This window comes from Argiope bruennichi, chromosome 5 (assembly GCF_947563725.1).
Source record: "Argiope bruennichi chromosome 5, qqArgBrue1.1, whole genome shotgun sequence".
In the NCBI taxonomy this organism is placed as follows: Eukaryota; Metazoa; Arthropoda; class Arachnida; order Araneae; family Araneidae; genus Argiope; species Argiope bruennichi.
The window spans coordinates 3,741,195-3,766,076 of record NC_079155.1 but is presented as its reverse complement, the minus strand read 5'-3'; the positions used below and the strand labels follow the sequence as shown (position 1 = coordinate 3,766,076).

The 24,882-nt window shown below is 42.7% G+C and overlaps 5 protein-coding genes across 5 annotated transcripts; 3 read left to right on the top strand and 2 right to left on the bottom strand.

The window, feature by feature from the left end:
* Positions 1 to 4,097: 4,097 nt before the first annotated feature.
* LOC129969068 (uncharacterized) lies at positions 4,098 to 6,120 on the top strand. The gene is made up of 2 exons (XM_056083477.1): positions 4,098 to 4,889; positions 6,067 to 6,120. Exons 1-2 carry the CDS (start codon positions 4,098 to 4,100, stop codon positions 6,118 to 6,120), a joined length of 846 nt encoding a protein of 281 aa, XP_055939452.1.
* Positions 6,121 to 9,092: 2,972 nt separating this feature from the next.
* LOC129969066 (uncharacterized) lies at positions 9,093 to 10,361 on the bottom strand. The gene has a single exon (XM_056083474.1). It carries the CDS (start codon positions 10,359 to 10,361, stop codon positions 9,093 to 9,095), a length of 1,269 nt encoding a protein of 422 aa, XP_055939449.1.
* Positions 10,362 to 14,250: 3,889 nt separating this feature from the next.
* On the bottom strand, positions 14,251 to 16,277 carry LOC129969064 (uncharacterized). Its single transcript, XM_056083472.1, has 2 exons — positions 15,219 to 16,277; positions 14,251 to 14,331 (listed from the first exon to the last, which is right to left on the bottom strand). Exons 1-2 carry the CDS (start codon positions 16,275 to 16,277, stop codon positions 14,251 to 14,253), a joined length of 1,140 nt encoding a protein of 379 aa, XP_055939447.1.
* Positions 16,278 to 18,466: 2,189 nt separating this feature from the next.
* On the top strand, positions 18,467 to 19,549 carry LOC129969062 (uncharacterized). The gene is made up of 2 exons (XM_056083470.1): positions 18,467 to 19,102; positions 19,316 to 19,549. The coding sequence occupies exons 1-2, from the start codon at positions 18,467 to 18,469 to the stop codon at positions 19,547 to 19,549; spliced, it is 870 nt and encodes a 289-aa protein (XP_055939445.1).
* Positions 19,550 to 20,549: 1,000 nt separating this feature from the next.
* Positions 20,550 to 21,818, top strand: LOC129969061 (uncharacterized). Its single transcript, XM_056083469.1, has one exon. The coding sequence runs from the start codon at positions 20,550 to 20,552 to the stop codon at positions 21,816 to 21,818; it is 1,269 nt and encodes a 422-aa protein (XP_055939444.1).
* The last annotated feature ends 3,064 nt before the right edge of the window (positions 21,819 to 24,882 follow it).

Genomic DNA, 24,882 nt, shown 5'->3' with positions numbered 1-24,882 from the left:
ATTCTCACGTCAGTCATAGAGTGGAGATGTGTTTCTTGGATCCCTAAGCAAACTGGTTGATATTTATTCAAAATAGATTTGATGTCATCAGAATGGGTGCGGTATCCATTACAGTTCCAAGAGATTAAATGAATAGCCATTATTTGGGTTTTTTAAAAAATTTTGATTTAAAATGTTCGGATGTCATGTGAGTAGAAACAGAATTAACTTTGTCCTCATCCATGCTACTTATAGAATCGTCTGATGGATGAATTGTCAGTTGTTCTTCCTTTTCCTCGATTTGATGTTTTTTATTTTCTTTTTCAAGATGTTGACGAGCTTTTACTTTATTTAAAATCTTTTTTCGCTTAACGTTTTTAGGAGGCTGGGAGGAATTTTCTTCATATAATCTTTTTATCTCAAGAAGTGCGAGCCAATCACTTCTTTTTATTGTTACAGTATCTGGGTTGGTATTTGAAGGTGTTACAGGATTATTAACAGTCGGTTTAGGTATTGGCTGCGAATTTCGTTCAGTTGTTGAGTTTAATGCAGCAGAATACGAGAGACCTGGTTTAGGTGTTCTGTCTGTTACTATTTTTCGAGCTTCTGGAAAAGGTATGTTTTTTGTGATTTTAACTGTTTGAATTTCTTTTTCTTCTTTGTAACGTGGGCATGATCGGAAGTATGCCGGATGGTCACCGCTACAATTGAAACATTTTGGTGTTGTCGAAGTGCAATTGTTACTATTATGATCAGGAAGGGAGCATCGAGCACAAATTTCTTTGTCTCCCCTGCATGCAGTTATGGTGTGTCCAAATTTCTGACATTTGAAACATCGGATGGGATTCGGTATGTATGGTTTAACAGAACAGTTTATATATGCTATTTTCACAGATTTTGGTAAAACAGGAGTGTTGAATGTTAAGATAAGGTACTTTGTAGGCTGGATTTGATTGTTTTTTTTAATCGTGATTCTACGAACAGCTATTACATTTTGTTCTTTGAGACAATTTAGGATGTCTTCCTCAAGGTCCGTCTGGAATTCTCGTTCCGATATAACGCCTCTAGAATGATTTAAAGATCGATGGGCTGCAACAGTGACTTGGGTTTCCCCTATCATTTTTAGCTTTTCAATGTTTACTGATTGCTGTTTATTTTTCACTTCTATAAGAAGGTTACCATTAAATAATTTTTTTATATTACTAACTTCTCCAATGAGACTAGTTATACATTTGTGAATAACAATTGGTGAAACAAATTTCAATGAACTTTTCTCAGCACTTATAACAAAAAATTTAGAAAACGCATTACAATGGTTAGAAATAGTAGAAGCCATGCGACTTAGAGAAGGTTTCGGGCCCGACGGCACCGCCCACCACGGAGCCCAACAAGGGATGGCAGCCACCGGCTCCAGACATTCCCAGCCTCGGCGCTTACCATGGTGCTAGCCGGAACCTATACGCTGGGAGTTACCCCCGGGGACAGTGACCACCCTTAACGCCAAGCCCAAGGAGTAACCCCTTCGCTTGATCCCTAGCAGACTAGCCACTCAGGTGACTAACTACCAGCCGATTGATGCACAGGGGACCACAATGCACCACCCGTCTTTCAAATGGGTCGCCACGCACGGCAAACACGTGGGGTTTTGGCTGTCCATGAGAAGCTAGAAGCAAACAGAGCGGCGACAGCTTCTCATGGAGAGCTCCCTCGCCTGCCGTCGAGGGAAAGAAAAAATACAGCAAAAAGCAGAAGGCGTAGAGGAGAGCGAAATGAAAGGGAGTAAAGATCCCTGGGTACCTCGGGATTGGGACACCCGTACTCACCTAAAGAAGGTGAGCCCCTGAGGGGGATGCATCCTTGTCTCTCTAATTCATACATAAAGCGAGCATTGACCATCCGTTCTAAAGTCTTACAGAGGCAACTCGTCAGAGCTATTGGCCGATAGTTAAGAGGGTTGAATGAGTCTTTATCCGGTTTTAAGATCGGAATCACAATAGCTTCGCGCCATTGTATTGGGTACTTCAGCTCTATCCAGATTCTGTTGAATAACAACAGTAGATTGGAAAGTGAAGTTTTATTCAAATGGCGGAGCATGCTGTACGTGATTCCATCTGGGCCGGGACTGGTATCGTGAGTTTGAGATAAGGCCCTTTCCAATTCAAACATCCTAAACTCGCAATTGTATGGAGAGGTACTTTGGTCATTGAAACACAACGGCAACTGTTCCGCGCGATTCTTAATTGCTAGAAAATCAGAGCTGTAAGAATCAACTGCGGAAACTCGTGCGAACGTTTGTCCGAGTACATTGGCTACGTCTGATGGGGCACTATGCATCAAATTTCCCGATTTCAAAACAGGAATAGAAAATTCGGTATAAATCCCATTTACGGCCTTCACCTTCTTCCATAGATGTTTACTGCAAGTAGAGGATGTAATAGACGATACAAATTTTATCCAGCATTCCCTTTGACTATTACGCCGTATGCGACGGGCTATGGCTTTCGCTCGTTTGAAGGCTACAAGGTTTTCGGTCGTAGGATATCTCCTGAAAATATTCCATCGCTTTTTCTGGTTTTTATAGCTATTTCGACAAGCATCATTCCACCATGGCCTTCGGAATTTTCTTGGACGCGATGAGCTCTTAGGGATACTATTATTAGCGGCATTCATTATGACATCAATTACATGTTGAACGGCCTCCGAAATGTCTTCGGAACTAACCATTTCCTGAGTGATAACTGCCAGTTTCGAGAAAATATCCCAGTTTGCCCGCTGAAATAAGAAACGCGGAGGCTGATGAACCACACCGCCTCTATCAGCATGGGTAACAATAACTGGGAAATGATCACTATCATATAATTCTTCGCAAACTTCGAAGGTTAAGAACGGCAACAATTCTGGAGAACATATAACAAGATCGAGACTATGGAAGGTGCGTGTGGGTTCGTGGAAGTATGTTGTTTCATCATTATTAAGTAGGCAGAGATTGTTATTTGAAATTAACTGTTCAATCTGTCTTCCTCTAGAATTAGTATTCGCCGAACCCCACAAGGTACTGTGCCCATTAAAGTCACCAAGCATAATAAAAGGCGGAGGAAGTTGGTCTACCAAGCTGTCCAGATCATGTTGAAGAATGACATCATGAGGTGGTAAATATATGCAACAGACTGTGACCAATGTTCGTATGTGAATTTGTACAGCCACAGCCTGCAGAGATGTATGTAATGTGACAGTTGTGCTCGGATAAATATTAGATGTGAAGATACAGACTCCTCCAGAACTGCGAGATCCAGTGTCTGCATCTTTCCGAACGCAGTTATACCCGCGCAATTTGATGGGAATGTTAGGTGACAAGAAAGTTTCCTGAACACCGAAACAAATTGGATGAAACTGATTGAACATGGACTTGATGTCGTGAAGTTTTGAACGAATGCCGCGACAATTCCACGAAAGAAAAGTACCCATTAAGAAAGTTTATTTTGGGGAGAGGTATTTGAGACGGTAGTTGGAGAGTGCGTGGCATCGCAACTCATTTGAAGTTCTTCATCCTCCTCCTCAGACGGATGTAGCCCCTCAGGGGCTCACCTACTATAGGTGAGTACGGGTGTCCCAATCCCGAGGTACCCAGGGATCTTTACTCCCTTTAGGTTTACTCACCTCTGCGCCTTCTGCTGTCGCCTTTGTTTTTTCTTTCCCTCGAGGGTAGGCGAGGGAGCTCTCCATGAGAAGCTGTTGCCGCTCTGTTTGCTTCCTGCTTCTCATGGACAGCAAATACCCCCACGTGTTTGCCGTGCGTGGCGACCCATTAGACGGGCGGTGCACTGTGGTCCCCGGTGTATCAATCGGCCGGTACCTAGCAACCTGAGTTACTAGTCTGCCAGGGATCAAGCGAAGGGGTTACTCCTTGGGCTTGGCGTTAAGGGTGGTCACTGTCCCCGGGGGTAACTCCGAGCGTATAGGTTCCGGCTAGCGCTAGGGTAAGCGCCGAGGCTGGGATTGGCCAGAGCCGGTGGCTGCCTTCCCTTGTTGGACTCCATGGTGGGTGGTGCCGTCGGGGCCCGAAGCCCCATCAATATCGTATGGGCAAAAAAAACCATTCTCCCTTCAGTGGGCGTCAAATGTTACCGAATCAAATGCAAACCATTTCACATTTCGATACATTTTTTACCATTAAAAGAGTTTCCGATTCCAAAGATACTTTTCACTCGGTATCACCATTTCTTGTACAAAAAGCCATAGTAGCAACCGTCGGTGATGTTGCAGGTATACGTAAACTGCGTTCTGGGGACTTGCTTATAGAAGTTAATTCTAAGAAGCAAGCGCAGCAAATAACCAAACTAAAAGCATTAGCTACAATACCAGTTACTGTTTCCCCTCACTCTTCCTTAAATTATTCAAAAGGTGTCATAACCTGTGGAGAGCTGTACAATGTTTCTCTGGAAGAAATATCTAAAGGATTTCAACAGCAAGGAGTTACTCAAGTACGCCGCATAACCATTCGGCGGGATGGGCAACTCATTAATACAAAACATCTCATCCTCACTTTCCATTCGCCTAAACTGCCTGAATTTGTAAAAGCCGGATATCTGAAATTACCTGTTAGAGCATATATACCCAATCCCTTAAGATGTTTCCAATGTCAACGTTTCGGCCACTCCAAAGCTAATTGCCGCGGGACAGTAACTTGTGCCCGATGTGCTGAAAAGGGTCATGAAAGCCAGGAGTGCACTGCGCCAGAAAAGTGCGTCAATTGTGGTGAAGATCATGCTTCCTTTTCGAGACTTTGCAAACGTTGGACTCTCGAGAAACAAATAACCACTCTTAAGTTCAAAGAAAACATTACATATCCTGAAGCTAGACGTAAAATACTAGCTCAAACACCTACGCCTGGTTTAACCTATGCTTCTGTGGTACAGAAACAGTTTTGTGTAAACTGTTCTTGTCCGAATTGTGTAAAATCTGCCACACACACAAAAACACTTGAAAAATCAACTGATTCAGAAACAGAGCATTCCACAAACAATGAAATTGAATTATCGAAACTTGACAAACCTAAAAGAAATAAAACAAAATCTGGAAAGCATTTGAAATTACAACTCTCAAAACGCGGTCTTTCTCCACAGGATATTAGAACAAAACTTAGAAAATCAACCTTGCGCAATTCGGTTGCTTTGGGACTCGCAAATCAAGGTTGTTGTTGTGCGATTTTATTGGCGCAAGAGCCATTCTTGGCCATACTGCGCCAAGCGTATGGTTTTTGGTTTCATCTCATGATACAAGATATTTTTCTAGAATTTAAAATAGAAAGTTCTGATAAAAATTAATGAATTATTATTTTTTAAAATTGTCCAAATTCAAATTTAACATTGAGTAAAGACAACAAAATTACTCCAAAAGAGAAAAAAATGATTCTGTTAAAGGCTCAGTAATAGACAGTTGAATGATAAAAATGTCAGATACAAGTAAAAAACCGAATAGATTTTAAAAATTTAAAAATATTTGGATGGTATGTTTCACCCACCAAGTCTTGCATGTTAAGTGACGAGTGGAAGAAGTGACGACGATGAACATTAAATTCAGGGCATTCGATCAAAATATGTTTAACGCTAAGTTCAGTACGACATTTGGAACACGTTGGCGCTCTCTCACCAAAAAGGAGATGACGGTGAGTATGACGAGTGTGTCCTATACGTAGGCGAGTCATTTTGACATCAGCCTCACGTTGTGGAAGAATGGGCCATAAACCAATTGTGGGTTTGATGAAATGTAATTTATTATTGATCTGCAGATCCCATGCCATCTGCCATTTAGAAAAGATTTGACATACAAGAGACCTCTTAGCATCACAATATGGAAGCGATTGCGATAGAAATAATGTTGCAGATTTGGCTTCAAAGTCTGCCTTTTCATTTCCGGATATACCTGCATGCCCTGGGATCCAACAAAAAATAATTTTGAAACCCCTATTTTCTAGGAGTCGTAATGTACACAAAATTTGAATGGCAATTGGGTGCATCTGATAATGATAATGAGAGAGTGTTTCTAAAGCACTCAGACTGTCAGTATAAATTATAAAATTACGCTCAGAAAGAGGCAAGATTTCGCGAAGAGCACAGAAAATCGCCACCAACTCAGCTGTGAATACAGAGGAATAATTATGTAGGCGATAGCTCAGAGTATCAGCTGGAATTATGATGCCGCAGCCGACATGCCCATCTGATTTGGAGCCATCTGTAAAGATTGGTGTGAAAGAAGAATACTGACAGCGATGATAAAGAAAAATCTGCTGGTAAACAATAGAAGCAGTAGAAGACTTATCGAATCCTGCAAATGGATTCAGAAAGGAGAAGTATGGGACATCCCAAGGCGGAAAGCAAAATGAATCAATTGTCATGATGGTGAGATTTGAAAGACCCGAATCACGCAAGAGCAATTTTGCTCTCTCACTGAATGGAAGAATGTGAGAAGGACGGGCATCATATAGTCTACGAAGGCTAACTGGAAGGTTCATTTGACAAATAGGGTGATTGGGAACAGATTTTGTACGGTAATAATATGAAATAGATAACTTCAAACGCCTTAAATGAAGAGGAAGTTGATGGCAAATGACATACAGGCTTTCTACTGGAGAGGTGCGAAACGCTCCGGAACAGATTCTTAGAGCAGCATGGTGAATGGTATCCAGTCGCCTTAAAACTGTAGAGCGTGCGGAGCCATACACCATGCAGCCATAATCAATGCGAGAAAGGATGACTGCTTGATAAATACGGAGTAGGGAGGTTCTATCAGCTCCCCAAGATGTTTTAGACAGAACTTTTAAAATATTCAATGCTTTTTCACACTTCTTCCGTAGGTGTAAGATGTGCGGAAGGAAGGTGAGCTTCCGATCAAGAAACACTCCCAAAAACCGAATTTCATTCACAACAGGAATAGGGGTATTTTTAATGCAAATACTTGGATCCTGGTGAATGTTTCTTTTCCTGCAGAAATGAACGCATCTGCTCTTCTCAGGAGAGATAGTATGCCCATTGTTATCGCACCAATCTACAACTTTATTAATGGCATTTTGCAATTGTCGTTCGATTGAATTCATATTACTGCCTTCGCATGAGATCTGCAAATCATCTACATAAAGTGATCCCTGAACAGATGAAGGTAAATGAGTTAAAATTTGACTAAGGTGGACGATAAAAAGTGTGACACTGAGGACACTACCCTGTGGAACTCCCTCAGCTTGATTAAAATGAGTTGAATAAACATTTCCAACACGAACTCTAAAAGTCCGATTTAATAAGAAGTTCTGTAAAAATATGGGAAGGTTTCCCCTAAAACCAAAGTTAAAAAGTGTTGAGAGTATGCCAAAACGCCAAGCACGGTCATAGGCCTTCTCGATATCGAAGAATATGGAAACTAGGTGGTTCCTCCTGACGAATGCGTTGCGTATTTGGGTTTCCAATAGTACGAGGTTGTCAAAAGTTGACCTACCTCTTCGGAAACCACTCTGCAACGGGGAGATGCATCCTTGTTTCTCCAATTCGTGTATGAGACGTGCATTAACCATTCTCTCAAAGGTTTTGCAGAGACAGTTTGTCAGAGCAATTGGTCGGTAGTTCAGAGGGTTGGATGCTTCCTTACCAGGTTTTAATATCGGAATCACAATAGCTTCGCGCCATTGTGAGGGATACTTCTGTTCAGTCCAAATTCTGTTAAATAATAGTAACAGATTTGAAAGGGAAGTTGCATTCAAGTGGCGGAGCATATTGTATGTTATCCCATCTGGTCCAGGGCTTGTATCATGAGCATTAGATAAGGCCGTTTCCAGTTCAAACATCCGGAATTCACAGTTATATGGAAAAGTACATCGGTCATTAAAGCGCAGAGGCAACCGTTCCGCTCGATTCTTAATTGCCAGAAATGAAGAGCTATAAGAATCCGTTGCGGACACTTGTGCGAATGCTTGACCGAGAATATTGGCAACATCTAATGGGGCTGAGTGCGCCACATTTCCTATATTTAAAATAGGTATGGTGGTTTCACTGTATATCCCATTAGCAGCCTTAACTTTTTTCCACAAATGTTTACTGGTAGTGGAGGATGTGATAGATGATACAAACTTAATCCAAGATTCCCTCTGACTACGGCGACGAATTCGACGAGCAAGGGCCTTGGCACGCTTAAAAGCAACAAGGTTTTCTGTTGTCGGGTATCTTCTAAAAATATTCCAAAGTCGTTTTTGGTTTTTATAGCTGTCGCGACAAGCTTCATTCCACCACGGTTTACGATATTTTCTTAAACGTGGGGAAGTCTTCGGAATGGTTGCATTTGCTGCACTTATTATGTTATCAACGACATGTTGCATTGCTTCCGTGATGTCGCAAGTGTTGACCATAGTCTCGGTGACATTTGCCAATCGCATGAAGGCACCCCAGTCTGCCCGCTGGAATAGAAAACGGGGGGGACAATGAGTCACAATGAGACAATAATAGGGAAATGATCACTATTATAAAGATCTCTGCTCACTGCAAAGGTCAGCAATGGCAGAAGTTCAGGAGAACATATGGCCAGATCAATTGTATGAAAGCTACGTGTAGGTTCGTGGAAGTACGTCTTCTCTTTATTATTGAGCAGACAGATACAGTTATTAGTTATAAACTGTTCGATCTGCCGCCCACGAGAGTTTGTACTATCCGAACCCCACAAGGTACTATGTCCGTTGAAATCTCCGAAAATAATAAAAGGCTTAGGAAGCTGGTCCACTAAATCATCAAGATCTTGTTGGCTAATGACATCGTGAGGTGGCAAGTAAATACAACAGACTGTGACCAATGATCGTACATGAACTTGTACAGCCACAGCCTGTAGAGCTGTATTCAAAGTGAGAGATGTGCTCGGATATAAATTTGATGTAAAGATACAGACACCACCAGAACTGTGAGAGCCAGTGCCTGCATCTTTCCGAATACAGTTATAACCACGCAATTTAATGGGAATGCTTGGTGTCAAAAAGGTTTCTTGGACACCAATGCAAGCAGGATGAAATGTGTTTAAGATGGACTTGATGTCAGAAAGTTTGGACCGGAGGCCGCGACAATTCCATGATAAGAAGGTACCCATTAAGAGGTTCTTGTTGCAGAAAAATTTGGAACAGTGTTAAGGGGTTGCGAGATTTCGCAACTCATTTTTAAATCGTCATCCTCTTCTTCTGATGGATGAAGTGATATGAGCTCAGGGCTTTTGGACGTTCCACCAAAAATTGAGGTTAAGTCCTTGTGGACTATGCCCCGATTAGCAAGACCAAGAGCGACTGAATTTTTGAAAAGTGATTTTTTTAATTTTGGAGAAAGGTCTTTTTCAGATAGGCCACGTTTAGAAAGTTTTAGCTTCCGAGATTTATTAGGTTTCGGTTTTTGTTTGGAAGTTTTTGATTTGACAGGCTCAGGAGCACTGGTAGTTGAATTTTCTGTTTCTGAATCAGATGCTTTTTCAGGAGGTTTTTTATGGGAAGTGTGTTTTGAGCAATTTGGGCAGGAACAGTTTTCACAGAAGGACTTTTGGACCGCAGATGCATAGCTAAGACCAGGTTTAGGAGTCTGGGCCAAAACTTTCCGTCTGGCTTCTGGGTATGAAATATTTTCTTTTATTTTAGTTGCAACTATTCGTTTTTCCAGTTGCCAGCGTTCGCATAAACGAGAATATGATGTGTGGTTGCCATTGCAGTTTGTGCACTTTTCTGGTGCAGTGCACTGCTGACAATCGTGGCCTTTTTCTGCGCAGCGGGCACAAGTGATAGTCCCGCGGCAGTTAGTTTTCGAATGCCCAAAACGCTGGCATTGAAAGCATCTCAATGGATTGGGGATATACGGGCGTACAGGTAATTTTATATAGCCAGCACATATATATTCAGGTAACTGATGGCTATGGAATGTTAGAATAAAATGCTTTGTTGGGAGGAGTTGTCCATCCCGCCTAATTGTTATCTGGCGTACATGTGTCACTCCCTGCGACGATAGTTCTTTCGTTATCTCTTCTATAGGTACATTAAACAGTTCTCCGCATGTTATTACCCCTTTCGAATAGTTTAGCGATGCATGTGAACAGACTGTAACTGGTATTGTGGCCAATGCTTTTAGTTTAATGATTTGCTGGGCTTGCTTTTTAGAGCATACTTCAACCAGCAAATCGCCTGAACGCATTTTGCGGATTGATGCAACCTCGCCGACTGTCGCCGATATTGCTTTTTGGACCAAAAAAGGTGAAACAGAGTTAAATGTATCGTTTTTATCGGATACTCGCTTGATAACAAAAAAGGAATCAAAATGGTGAGTGAAGGATTTGTAATTAGAATGATGCCCACTGAAGGGAGATTTCTTGGAGGAGCCCATATGACATTGTTGAATTTTCGGGCCCGACGGCACCGCCCACCACGGAGCCCAACAAGGGAAGGCAGCCACCGGCTCTGGCCATTCCCAGCCTCGGCGCTTACCTTGGTGCTAGCCGGAACCTATATGCTCGGAGTTACCCCCGGGGACAGTGACCACCCTTAACGCCAAGCCCAAGGAGTAACCCCTTTGCTTGATCCCTAGCAGACTAGCCACTCAGGTGACTAGGTACCAGCCGATTGATACACCGGGGACCACAGTGCACCACCCGTCTTTCTAGTGGGTTGCCACGCACGGCCAACACGTGGGGTTTTGGCTGTCCATGAGAAGCAAGAAGCAAACAGAGCGGCGACAGCTTCTCATGGAGAGCTCCCTCGCTTGCCGTCGAGGGAAGGAAAGACAGCAGAAAGCAGAAGGCGTAGGGGAGTGGAAACATAAAGGGAGTATAGATCCCTGGGTACCTCGGGATTGGGACACCCGTACTCACCTATAGTAGGTGAGCCCCTGAGGGGCGCAAATCAAGGTGCAGTCCACAAAGACCTAACGTCCATTTTTGGTGGCACATCCAAAAATGTAGACCTAATCGCACTTCATCCATCTGAAGAAGAGGATGAAGAACTTAAAATGAGTTGCGATGCTTCGCAACTTCTCAACACTGTTCCTAATCCTTTACTTGAAGCAAAAGTTACTTAATGGGTACCTTCGTTTCATGGAATTGTCGTGGCCTTCGGTCCAAATTGAATGACATTAAGACCATCCTTAACAACTTTCATCCTATCTGTTTTGGTGTTCAGGAGACCTTCTTGACACCTAATATCCCCATCAAAATACGCGGTTATAACTGTGCTCGTAAAGATGCAGAAACAGCATCTCATCCTTCTGGTGGAGTTTGTATTTTCACGTCGAATTTATATCCGAGTACACCTCTCCTATTACACACTTCTCTGCAGGCTGTGGCTGTTCAGGTTCATACACGAATTTTGGTCACAGTCTGCTACATTTACTTACCGCCTCATGATGTCATTCGTCAGCAAGATCTTGATAACCTTGTGGACCAACTTCCTTCTCCATTTATTATACTTGGAGATTTTAACGGCCATAGTACGTTGTGGGGTTCGGAAAGTACAAATTCTCGTGGGCAACAGATAGAACAGTTTATTTCTAACAATTGTCTCTGTTTGCTCAATAATGATGAGAAGACGTACTTCCATGAACCCACACGTAGCTTCCATAGCCTTGATCTAGCTATGTGCTCTCCTGAACTCTTGCCGGTATTGAACTTTGCAGTTAACAAAGATCTACATAATAGTGACCATTTCCCTATTATTGTCTCCCATGCTGATAGCGGCGGTGCGACTCTCTGTCCTCCGCGTTTTCTATTCCAGCGGGCAGACTGGGATACTTTCACTCAATTGGCAGATATCACAGAGACCATGGTCAGTACTTTCGACATTACGGAAGCAATGCAACTTGTTATTGACACCATATTAAACGCCGCAAATGCCACCATTCCAAAGACCTCCCCACGTCTCAGAAAATTTCGCAGACCGTGGTGGAATAAGGCTTGTCGCGACAGCCACAAGCAGCAGAAAAAACTATGGAACATCTTTCGGAGGTACCCGACAACTGAAAATCTCATTTCTTTTAAAAGAGCCAAAGCGCTAGCTCGTCGCATTCGTCGTCAGAGTCAGAGGGAATCCTGGATTAAATTCGTATCGTCTATTACATCATCGACCTCTAGCAAACAGTTGTGGAAAAAAGTAAAGGCTGCTAATGGTATTTGTTGTGAATCTTCCATTCCTGTTTTAAATACAGGAAGTGGGATACATTCTGCTCCATTAGAAGTAGCCAATATCCTGGGCCAAGCATTTGCACAAGTTTCCGCAATAGATTCTTATGGTCCTGAGTTTCTGGCGATTAAGAATCCCGCGGAACGGTTGCCTCTGCATTTTAATGACCGTCGCAAGTTTTCATACAACTGTAAATTTAAAATGTTTGAACTCGTAAAGGCCTTATCTAAATCTCATGACACCAGTCCAGGACCAGATGGGATTACATACAACATGCTCCGTCATTTGAATACCACTTCCCTTTCCAACCTGTTATTATTATTTAACAGAATCTGGACCGAGCAGAAGTACCCTTCACAATGGCGCGAAGCTATTGTTATCCCAATCCTAAAACCCGGCAAAGAACCATCCAATCCTATGAACTACCGACCAATAGCTTTGACGAGCTGTCTCTGTAAAACCTTAGAACGTATGGTCAATGCTCGTTTGATTTTCGAATTAGAAAAACAAGGATGTATCTCTCAGTTGCAGAGTGGTTTCCGTAGGGGACGGTCTACTGTTGACAACCTCGTCCTTCTGGAAACGCAAATCCGCAATGCATTTGTGAGGCGAAATCACCTTGTATCTATTTTTTTTGATATAGAGAAAGCGTACGACCGTACGTGGCGTCACGGCATACTCTCAACGCTTTTTAAATATGGTTTTAGAGGAAATTTACCGATATTTTTAAAAAACTTTTTATCTTGTCGAACGTTTAAAGTTCGCATTGGTAACGTCTATTCAAATGATTTTATTCAAACTGAAGGTGTCCCGCAGGGTAGCATTCTTAGCGTTACTCTTTTTATTGTCCATTTTAGCCAAATAATTAATGTTTTACCTCCATCTATTCAAGGCACATTATACGTGGATGATCTCCAGATCTCTTGCCAAGGGAGCAATATGCACCTGATAGAGCGACAACTGCAGGTTGCTGTAAACAAACTTGTAAATTGGTGCAATGAAAATGGACATACGATTTCTCCAGAGAAAAGTAAATGCGTCCATTTTTGTAGGAAACGGGGTATTCATTTAGATCCCAAAGTTCAGATTCATAGTGCTACCATCCCTGTGGTAAATGAAATAAAGTTTTTGGGGATAATATTTGACCGTAAGCTCACTTTCCTTCCGCATGTCCTACATTTGCGGAAGAGGTGTGATAGGTCATTAAATATTCTCAAGGTACTGTCCAGAACCACTTGGGGAGCAGATCGAACTTCCTTGCTTAGAATTTATCAAGCAGTGACTTTATCCCGTATAGATTACGGAAGTATGGTGTATGGCTCTGCTCGTCCTACGGTTTTACGTAGACTTGATACCATACATCATTCTGCTTTGCGAATTAGCTTAGGAGCATTTCGCACCTCGCCTGTGAATAGTCTGTATGTTCTCTGCCATCATCTACCACTAAGTTTACGGCGTGAAAAATTATCTGCCCAATATTATCTCCGAGCACTGTCTGTTCCGAAGCATCCTGTGTGTTCTTTGACATTTCCGGTTAGTCTTCGGAGACTTTATAATGCTCGTCGCTCTCACGTACTTCCATTCTGCGAGAGAGTTAAACTGCTCCTTCGTGATTATGGACTTCATGATAAGGTAATCCAGACATACGATCCATTTTCCTTTCCTCCCTGGAATATTCCTCAGTTTTCATTTTTAAATCCCTTCTCTGGTTTTGAGAAGCAGAGTACTTCCCCTATTGTTTATCAGAATCTGTTTTATTCTCATTGCTGCCAGTATTCAGATTACTTAAAAATATTTACGGATGGTTCGAAATCAGACGATCATGTTGGTTGCGGTATTGTCTTTGATACCGACACATTTAGTTACCGTCTAGATTCCTCTCTATCTGTTTTATCCGCTGAATTATTAGCCATCTTTTATGCTCTTCAGAGGATTTCACTCTCTTCTGATCGTAAATTCTGTATCTATACTGACAGCATGAGTTCACTGACAATGTTTTCCAACTGTAATAATCAGATTCACCCGGTTGCCTTGGAAATCCTCGATCTTCTAAGGACTTTAAAAAACAGGGATTTTGAGATATTGTTTTGTTGGATTCCGAGTCATGTCGGAATCACTGGTAATGAGTTGGCGGATAATGCAGCAAAGAGTGCATCTTTGCTTTCACAGCGAGACATCCCGTTCTGTGATGCAAAAAATATTTTTCAACGTCGTATGAATTCACTCTGGCAGGAATCATGGAACAATCATACTAATAACAAACTTCATAACGTAAAACCTATCATTTCATCCTGGCCTTGTTTACCAGTGCGAGAGCTAGACGTCAAATTGTCTAGACTCCGCATTGGTCACACTCGTTTTACTCATAAACACCTTTTATTCGGCGAACGGGCTCCTTTCTGCTCGAAATGCCAAGTGATTTTAACCGTTCTTCATCTCTTAATAGAGTGTCCTAATTTTGATTATTATCGTTTACGTTTTTTTTATGCTTCAACACTGAACATGCAAATGCTCGTGGGGGAACGTCCCCACAAAAATCTTTTTAAATTTTTAAAAGCAACTGGATTTTACCATTTTATTTAACATTTAACTTTGTTGGTTTTACCTTGTTTACAATTTTAAGAGTTGCTGCTTTGCAATTTTATCAGTTTTATTTAATCAGCTGTAGGACGTAAAGTCTAAGACTATATTTTAACCATATGTCTGGCGCAGTATAGTCAGATATGGCTCTTGCGCCAATAAACAACAATATCCAATCCAATCCCTTAACTTAATCGCACAGTAATTTCCTGCATTTTTATGCTGATCATTTTCGCTTTTATATTTTTTAATGTGTTTGGTTTTGTTGTTGGCCTTTTTTCTTACCATTTGCTTGGCGCAGCATGGCCAAATATGGCTCTTGCGCCAATAAACCGCACAAACCAACCAACCAATCAGACGGATGTAGCGTTATAAGGTCGGGGCTCTTGGACATGCCACCAAAAACAGACGCAAGGTCTCTATGGACCACACCCTGATTTGCAAGCCCCAGAGCAACAGAATTTTTGATTTTTGATTTTCTTAATTTTGCCTTTAATTTTTCTGAAATCGTTTTTTCTGGAATGTTAGATTTCGAAAGTTTCAGTTTAAGTGATCTCTGCGATTTGGATGATGTTTTCCGTTTTGTGGGTTTATCTGTGTCTGGAACACTATTTGAGGATGGTTCAGTTTCTGACTCTGATGTTTTTTCAACAATTTTTGTTTTGGTGGTAAATTTAATACAATTCATGCAGGAGCAGTTTGTACAGAAATTTCCCTGAACTGGAACTTTTGCAGCTGTAGCATAACTTAGACCTGGCTTAGGTGTTTGAGCGAGAATCTTTCTTTTTGCCTCTACATACGATATTTGTTCCTTAATCTTCAATGCAATGATATCTTTCTCCAACTGCCAACGCGGACAAGATCTAGAAAAAGATGTGTGATCGCCGCTGCAGTTAACACATTTTTCTTGAGCCGTACACTGCTGGCTGTCGTGTCCTTTCTCTGCACAACGGGCGCAAGTGGGTGTCCCGCGGCAGGAAATTTTAGAATGTCCAAATCGTTGGCACTGATAACATCGCAGAGGATTAGGAATAAAGGGTCGCACAGCCAATTTCATATAGCCTGCTTTAACCTTTTCTGGCAAAGTTGGAGATTGGAAAGTGAGAACAAGGTGTTTTGTGGGGAGGAGTTGTCCATCTCGTCTGATAAAGATACGACGCACATGAGTTACTCCCTCAGATTTCAGGTCTTCTGTAATTTCTTCAATCGTAGAATGATACAACTCCCCAAAGGTTATAACACCCTTTGAGGTATTAAGGGAAGAATGAGTGCTCACTTCAATAGGAATTGTAGCCAAAGCTTTCATTTTTAAAATTTGATGAGATTGTTTTTGAGTACCAACTTCCACAAGTAGGTCACCAGAACGAAGTTTACGGATTAATGGTACTTCTCCAATTACGCTCACAATAGCTTTCTCGACAAGGAATGGCGAAACTGTGTGAAATGTTTCCTTTGTGTCTGATAAACGCTTGATGACAAAAAAATGATCAAAATAGATTAGTTTAGTTTTTTTGATTTCCGTTCGTTGCTGAAAGTTTTTAGGCCCCATGCGATATGAATATGGTTTCGGGTCCCGACGGCACCGCCCACCACGGAGCCCAACAAGGGAAGGCAGCCACCGGCTCTGGCCATTCCCAGCCTCGGCGCTTACCCTAGCGCTAATCGGTACCTATACGCTCGGAGTTACCCCCGGGGACAGTGACCACCCTTAACGCCAAGCCCAAGGAGTAACCCCTTCGCTTGATCCCTAGCAGACTAGTAACTCAGGTTGCTAGTTACCGGCCGATTGATACACCGGGGACCACAGTGCACCGCCCGTCTAATGGGTCGCCACGCACGGCAAACACGTGGGGGTATTTGCTGTCCATGAGAAGCAGGAAGCAAACAGAGCGGCGACAGCTTCTCATGGAGAGCTCCCTCGCCTACCCTCGAGGGAAAGAAGAAAAAAGGAGACAGCAGAAGGCGCAGTGGAGAGTAAACATAAAGGGAGTAAAGATCCCTGGGTACCTCGGGATTGGGACACCCGTACTCACCTGTAGTAGGTGAGCCCCTGAGGGGATATCTGCTGTATAAACCATAGCTTCAGTGATTTTTGCCTGTTTTGTGAATGCAGACCAATCCGCTCGCTGAAATAGAAAATAAGGCGGACCTTGAATCATACCGCCACTGTCAGCATGGGAAATTATTATAGGGAAATGATCACTACTGTGAAGATCATTTTCAACTGTAAAATTCAAAAGCGGAAAGAGAACTGGCGGACATATTGCAAGATCTAGATTGTGAAAGGAGCGTGTTGGTTCGTGAAAATAAGTTTTCTCGTCATTATTGAGCAAACAGAGACAGTTATTAGAAATAAACTGTTCGATCTGCCGCCCACGAGAATTTGTTCTATCTGAACCCCACAAAGTAGAATGGCCATTAAAGTCGCCAAGTAGAATAAACGGAGCTGGAAGTTGATCCACTAAACTGTCAAGATCTTGTTGACTAACAGAAGCATTAGGTGGCAAATAGATACAACAGACTGTAATTAATGCTCGTGCATGCACTTGAACAGCCACAGCTTGCAAATCAGTATGGAGCGAAAGAGGTGTGCTCGGAAAGGAATTGGAGGTTAGAATGCAGACACCTCCAGAATTATGGGAGCCGTTTTCTGCATCTTTCCGAACGGTATTATAACCACGTAATTTAAGTGGGATGTTTGTCTTCAAGAAAGTTTCTTGAAGGCAGAGACAAGCGGAATGAAATTTGTTAAGCATTGTCCTAATTTCATTTAATTTGGGACGAATGCCGCGACAGTTCCATGAAATACAAAAACCCATTAAGAAGCGTGTGTTTTAAAAGCAGTGGTAGGAACATTAGATGGAGTTGGCGATAACTCGCAACTCATTTGGAGGTCATTATCATCCTCTTCAGATGGATGAAGCGAAATACTATCGGGACTTTTGGGCACGCCTTTAAAAATGGATGATAAATCCTTGTGGACTATGCCCTGACTCGCAAGTCCCAGAGCGACTGAGTTATTCAAAGTTGACTTCCCCTCAGGGGCTCACCTACTTTAGGTGAGTACGGGTGTCCCAATCCCGAGGTACCCAGGGATCTTTACTCCCTTTCAGTTCGCTCTCCTCTCCGCCTTCTGCTGTCTCCTTTGTTCTTCTTTCCCTCGAGGGTAGTCGAGGGAGCTCTCCATGAGAAGCTGTCGCCGCTCTGTTTGCTTCCTGCTTCTCATGGACAGCAAATACCCCCACGTGTTTGCCGTGCGTGGCGACCCATTAGACGGGCGGTGCACTGTGGTCCCCGGTGTATCAATCGGCCGGTAGCTAGCAACCTGAGTTACTAGTCTGCTAGGGATCAAGCGAAGGGGTTACTCCTTGGGCTTGGCGTTAAGGGTGGTCACTGTCCCCGGGGGTAACTCCGAGCGTATAGGTTCCGGCTAGCGCTAGGGTAAGCGCCGAGGCTGGGAATGGCCAGAGCCGGTGGCTGCCTTCCCTTGTTGGACTCCATGGTGGGTGGTGCCGTCGGGGCCCGAAGCCCCATCAATATCGTATGGGCAAAAAAAACCGTTCTCCCTTCAGTGGGCGTCAAATATTACCAAATCAAATCCAAACCATTTCACATTTTGACACATTTTTCATCATAAAAAGAGTTTCTGAATCTAAAGATACTTTTCACTCTGTATCACCATTTCTTGTGCAAAAAGCCATAGTAGCAACCGTCGGTGATGTTGCAGGTATACGCAAAATGCGTTCTGGTGACTTGCTCATAGAAGTTAATTCTAAGAAGCAAGCCCAGCAAGTAACCAAACTAAAAGCCTTAGCTACAATACCTGTTACTGTTTCCCCTCACTCTTCCTTAAATTACTCGAAAGGCGTCATAACCTGTGGAGAGCTGTACAATGTTTCTCTTGAAGAAATATCTAAAGGATTTCAACAGCAAGGAGTAACTCATGTACGCCGCATAACCATTCGGCGGAATGGGCAACTCATTAATACGAAACACCTCATCCTCACATTTCATTCACCTAAACTGCCTGAATTTGTATATGCCGGCTACCTGAAATTACCTGTTCGAGCCTATATTCCTAATCCCTTGAGATGTTTCCAATGCCAACGTTTCGGTCACTCCAAAGCTAATTGCCGCGGGACAGTAACTTGTGCCCGATGTGCTGAAAAAGGTCATGAAAGCCAGGAGTGCACTGCACCAGAAAAGTGCGTCAATTGTGGTGAAGATCATGCTTCCTATTCGAGACTTTGCAAACGTTGGACACTCGAGAAACAAATAACCACTCTCAAATTCAAAGAAAATATAACTTATCCTGAAGCTAGACGTAAAATTCTAGCTCAAACACCTACGCCTGGTTTAACTTATGCTTCTGTGGTACAGAAACAGTTTTGTGTAAATTGTTCTTGTCCAAATTGTGTTAAATCTGTTACCCACACAAAAACACTTGAAAAGTCAAGTGATTCAGAAACAGAGCATTCCACAAACAATGAAATTGAATTATTGAAACCTGATAAACCTAAAATAAACAAATCAAAATCTGGAAAGCATTTAAAATTACAACTTTCAAAACGTGGTCTTTCTCCACAGGAAATTAGAACAAAACTCAGAAAATCAACCTTGCGCAATTCGGTTGCTTTGGGACTTGCAAATCAAGGTGCAGTCCACAAAGACCTAACATCCATTTTTGGTGGCACATCCAAAAGTGCTGACCTAATCGCACTTCATCCATCTGAAGAAGAGGATGAACTTAAAATGAGTTGCGATATTTCGCAACTTCCCAACACTGTTTCCAATCCTTCACTTGAAGCAAAAGTTTCGTAATGGGTACCTTCGTTTCATGGAATTGTCGTGGCCTTCGGTCCAAATTAAATGACATCAAGACCATCCTTAACAACTTTCATCCTATCTGTTTTGGTGTTCAGGAGACATTCTTGACATCTAGTATCCCCATCAAAATACGCGGTTATAACTGTACTCGTAAAGATGCAGAAACAGCATCTCATCCTTCTGGTGGAGTTTGTATTTTCACGTCGAATTTATATCCGAGCACACCTCTCCTATTACATACTTCTCTGCAGGCTGTGGCTGTTCAAGTTCATACTCGAATTTTGGTCACAGTCTGCTGCATTTACTTACCGCCTCATGATGTCATTCGTCAACAAGATCTTGATAAACTTGTGGACCAACTGCCTGCACCATTTATTATTTTTGGCGATTTTAACGGCCATAGTACGTTGTGGGGTTCGGAGAATACAAATTCTCGTGGGCAACAGATAGAACAGTTTATTTCTAATAATTGTCTCTGTTTGCTCCCCCTCAGGGGCTCACCTACTATAGGTGAGTACGGGTGTCCCAATCCCGAGGTACCCAGGGATCTATACTCCCTTTATGTTTCCACTCCCCTACGCCTTCTGCTTTCTGCTGTCTTTCCTTCCCTCGACGGCAAGCGAGGGAGCTCTCCATGAGAAGCTGTCGCCGCTCTGTTTGCTTCTTGCTTCTCATGGACAGCCAAAACCCCACGTGTTGGCCGTGCGTGGCAACGCACTAGAAAGACGGGTGGTGCACTGTGGTCCCCGGTGTATCAATCGGCTGGTACCTAGTCACCTGAGTGGCTAGTCTGCTAGGGATCAAGCAAAGGGGTTACTCCTTGGGCTTGGCGTTAAGGGTGGTCACTGTCCCCGGGGGTAACTCCGAGCGTATAGGTTCCGGCTAGCACCAAGGTAAACGCCGAGGCTGGGAATGGCCAGAGCCGGTGGCTGCCTTCCCTTGTTGGGCTCCGTGGTGGGCGGTGCCGTCGGGCCCGAAAATTCAACAATGTCATATGGGCTCCTCCAAGAAATCTCCCTTCAGTGGGCATCATTCTAATTACAAATCCTTCACTCACCATTTTGATTCCTTTTTTGTTATCAAGCGAGTATCCGATAAAAACGATACATTTAACTCTGTTTCACCTTTTTTGGTCCAAAAAGCAATATCGGCGACAGTCGGCGAGGTTGCATCAATCCGCAAAATGCGTTCAGGCGATTTGCTGGTTGAAGTATGCTCTAAAAAGCAAGCCCAGCAAATCATTAAACTAAAAGCATTGGCCACAATACCAGTTACAGTCTGTTCACATGCATCGCTAAACTATTCGAAAGGGGTAATAACATGCGGAGAACTGTTTAATGTACCTATAGAAGAGATAACGAAAGAACTATCGTCGCAGGGAGTGACACATGTACGCCAGATAACAATTAGGCGGGATGGACAACTCCTCCCAACAAAGCATTTTATTCTAACATTCCATAGCCATCAGTTACCTGAATATATATGTGCTGGCTATATAAAATTACCTGTACGCCCGTATATCCCCAATCCATTGAGATGCTTTCAATGCCAGCGTTTTGGGCATTCGAAAACTAACTGCCGCGGGACTATCACTTGTGCCCGCTGCGCAGAAAAAGGCCACGATTGTCAGCAGTGCACTGCACCAGAAAAGTGCACAAACTGCAATGGCAACCACACATCATATTCTCGTTTATGCGAACGCTGGCAACTGGAAAAACGAATAGTTGCAACTAAAATAAAAGAAAATATTTCATACCCAGAAGCCAGACGGAAAGTTTTGGCCCAGACTCCTAAACCTGGTCTTAGCTATGCATCTGCGGTCCAAAAGTCCTTCTGTGAAAACTGTTCCTGCCCAAATTGCTCAAAACACACTTCCCATAAAAAACCTCCTGAAAAAGCATCTGATTCAGAAACAGAAAATTCAACTACCAGTGCTCCTGAGCCTGTCAAATCAAAAACTTCCAAACAAAAACCGAAACCTAATAAATCTCGGAAGCTAAAACTTTCTAAACGTGGCCTATCTGAAAAAGACCTTTCTCCAAAATTAAAAAAATCAATTTTCAAAAATTCAGTCGCTCTTGGTCTTGCTAATCGGGGCATAGTCCACAAGGACTTAACCTCAATTTTTGGTGGAACGTCCAAAAGCCCTGAGCTCATATCACTTCATCCATCAGAAGAAGAGGATGACGATTTAAAAATGAGTTGCGAAATCTCGCAACCCCTTAACACTGTTCCAAATTTTTCTGCAACAAGAACCTCTTAATGGGTACCTTCTTATCATGGAATTGTCGCGGCCTCCGGTCCAAACTTTCTGACATCAAGTCTATCTTAAACACATTTCATCCTGCTTGCATTGGTGTCCAAGAAACCTTTTTGACACCAAGCATTCCCATTAAATTGCGTGGTTATAACTGTATTCGGAAAGATGCAGGCACTGGCTCTCACAGTTCTGGTGGTGTCTGTATCTTTACATCAAATTTATATCCGAGCACATCTCTCACTTTGAATACAGCTCTACAGGCTGTGGCTGTACAAGTTCATGTACGATCATTGGTCACAGTCTGTTGTATTTACTTGCCACCTCACGATGTCATTAGCCAACAAGATCTTGATGATTTAGTGGACCAGCTTCCTGAGCCTTTTATTATTTTCGGAGATTTCAACGGACATAGTACCTTGTGGGGTTCGGATAGTACAAACTCTCGTGGGCGGCAGATCGAACAGTTTATAACTAATAACTGTATCTGTCTGCTCAATAATAAAGAGAAGACGTACTTCCACGAACCTACACGTAGCTTTCATACAATTGATCTGGCCATATGTTCTCCTGAACTTCTGCCATTGCTGACCTTTGCAGTGAGCAGAGATCTTTATAATAGTGATCATTTCCCTATTATTGTCTCCCATGCTGATAGAGGTGGTGTGACTCATTGTCCCCCCCGTTTTCTATTCCAGCGGGCAGACTGGGGTGCCTTCATGCGATTGGCAAATGTCACCGAGACTATGGTCAACACTTGCGACATCACGGAAGCAATGCAACATGTCGTTGATAACATAATAAGTGCAGCAAATGCCACCATTCCGAAGACTTCCCCACGTTTAAGAAAATATCGTAAACCGTGGTGGAATGAAGCTTGTCGCGACAGCTATAAAAACCAAAAACGACTTTGGAATATTTTTAGAAGATACCCGACAACAGAAAACCTTGTTGCTTTTAAGCGTGCCAAGGCCCTTGCTCGTCGAATTCGTCGCCGTAGTCAGAGGGAATCTTGGATTAAGTTTGTATCATCTATCACATCCTCCACTACCAGTAAACATTTGTGGAAAAAAGTTAAGGCTGCTAATGGGATATACAGTGAAACCACCATACCTATTTTAAATATAGGAAATGTGGCGCACTCAGCCCCATTAGATGTTGCCAATATTCTCGGTCAAGCATTCGCACAAGTGTCCGCAACGGATTCTTATAGCTCTTCATTTCTGGCAATTAAGAATCGAGCGGAACGGTTGCCTCTGCGCTTTAATGACCGATGTACTTTTCCATATAACTGTGAATTCCGGATGTTTGAACTGGAAACGGCCTTATCTAATGCTCATGATACAAGCCCTGGACCAGATGGGATAACATACAATATGCTCCGCCACTTGAATGCAACTTCCCTTTCAAATCTGTTACTATTATTTAACAGAATTTGGACTGAACAGAAGTATCCCTCACAATGGCGCGAAGCTATTGTGATTCCGATATTAAAACCTGGTAAGGAAGCATCCAACCCTCTGAACTACCGACCAATTGCTCTGACAAACTGTCTCTGCAAAACCTTTGAGAGAATGGTTAATGCACGTCTCATACACGAATTGGAGAAACAAGGATGCATCTCCCCGTTGCAGAGTGGTTTCCGAAGAGGTAGGTCAACTTTTGACAACCTCGTACTATTGGAAACCCAAATACGCAACGCATTCGTCAGGAGGAACCACCTAGTTTCCATATTCTTCGATATCGAGAAGGCCTATGACCGTGCTTGGCGTTTTGGCATACTCTCAACACTTTTTAACTTTGGTTTTAGGGGAAACCTTCCCATATTTTTACAGAACTTCTTATTAAATCGGACTTTTAGAGTTCGTGTTGGAAATGTTTATTCAACTCATTTTAATCAAGCTGAGGGAGTTCCACAGGGTAGTGTCCTCAGTGTCACACTTTTTATCGTCCACCTTAGTCAAATTTTAACTCATTTACCTTCATCTGTTCAGGGATCACTTTATGTAGATGATTTGCAGATCTCATGCGAAGGCAGTAATATGAATTCAATCGAACGACAATTGCAAAATGCCATTAATAAAGTTGTAGATTGGTGCGATAACAATGGGCATACTATCTCTCCTGAGAAGAGCAGATGCGTTCATTTCTGCAGGAAAAGAAACATTCACCAGGATCCAAGTATTTGCATTAAAAATACCCCTATTCCTGTTGTGAATGAAATTCGGTTTTTGGGAGTGTTTCTTGATCGGAAGCTCACCTTCCTTCCGCACATCTTACACCTACGGAAGAAGTGTGAAAAAGCATTGAATATTTTAAAAGTTCTGTCTAAAACATCTTGGGGAGCTGATAGAACCTCCCTACTCCGTATTTATCAAGCAGTCATCCTTTCTCGCATTGATTATGGCTGCATGGTGTATGGCTCCGCACGCTCTACAGTTTTAAGGCGACTGGATACCATTCACCATGCTGCTCTAAGAATCTGTTCCGGAGCGTTTCGCACCTCTCCAGTAGAAAGCCTGTATGTCATTTGCCATCAACTTCCTCTTCATTTAAGGCGTTTGAAGTTATCTATTTCATATTATTACCGTACAAAATCTGTTCCCAATCACCCTATTTGTCAAATGAACCTTCCAGTTAGCCTTCGTAGACTATATGATGCCCGTCCTTCTCACATTCTTCCATTCAGTGAGAGAGCAAAATTGCTCTTGCGTGATTCGGGTCTTTCAAATCTCACCATCATGACAATTGATTCATTTTGCTTTCCGCCTTGGGATGTCCCATACTTCTCCTTTCTGAATCCATTTGCAGGATTCGATAAGTCTTCTACTGCTTCTATTGTTTACCAGCAGATTTTTCTTTATCATCGCTGTCAGTATTCTTCTTTCACACCAATCTTTACAGATGGCTCCAAATCAGATGGGCATGTCGGCTGCGGCATCATAATTCCAGCTGATACTCTGAGCTATCGCCTACATAATTATTCCTCTGTATTCACAGCTGAGTTGGTGGCGATTTTCTGTGCTCTTCGCGAAATCTTGCCTCTTTCTGAGCGTAATTTTATAATTTA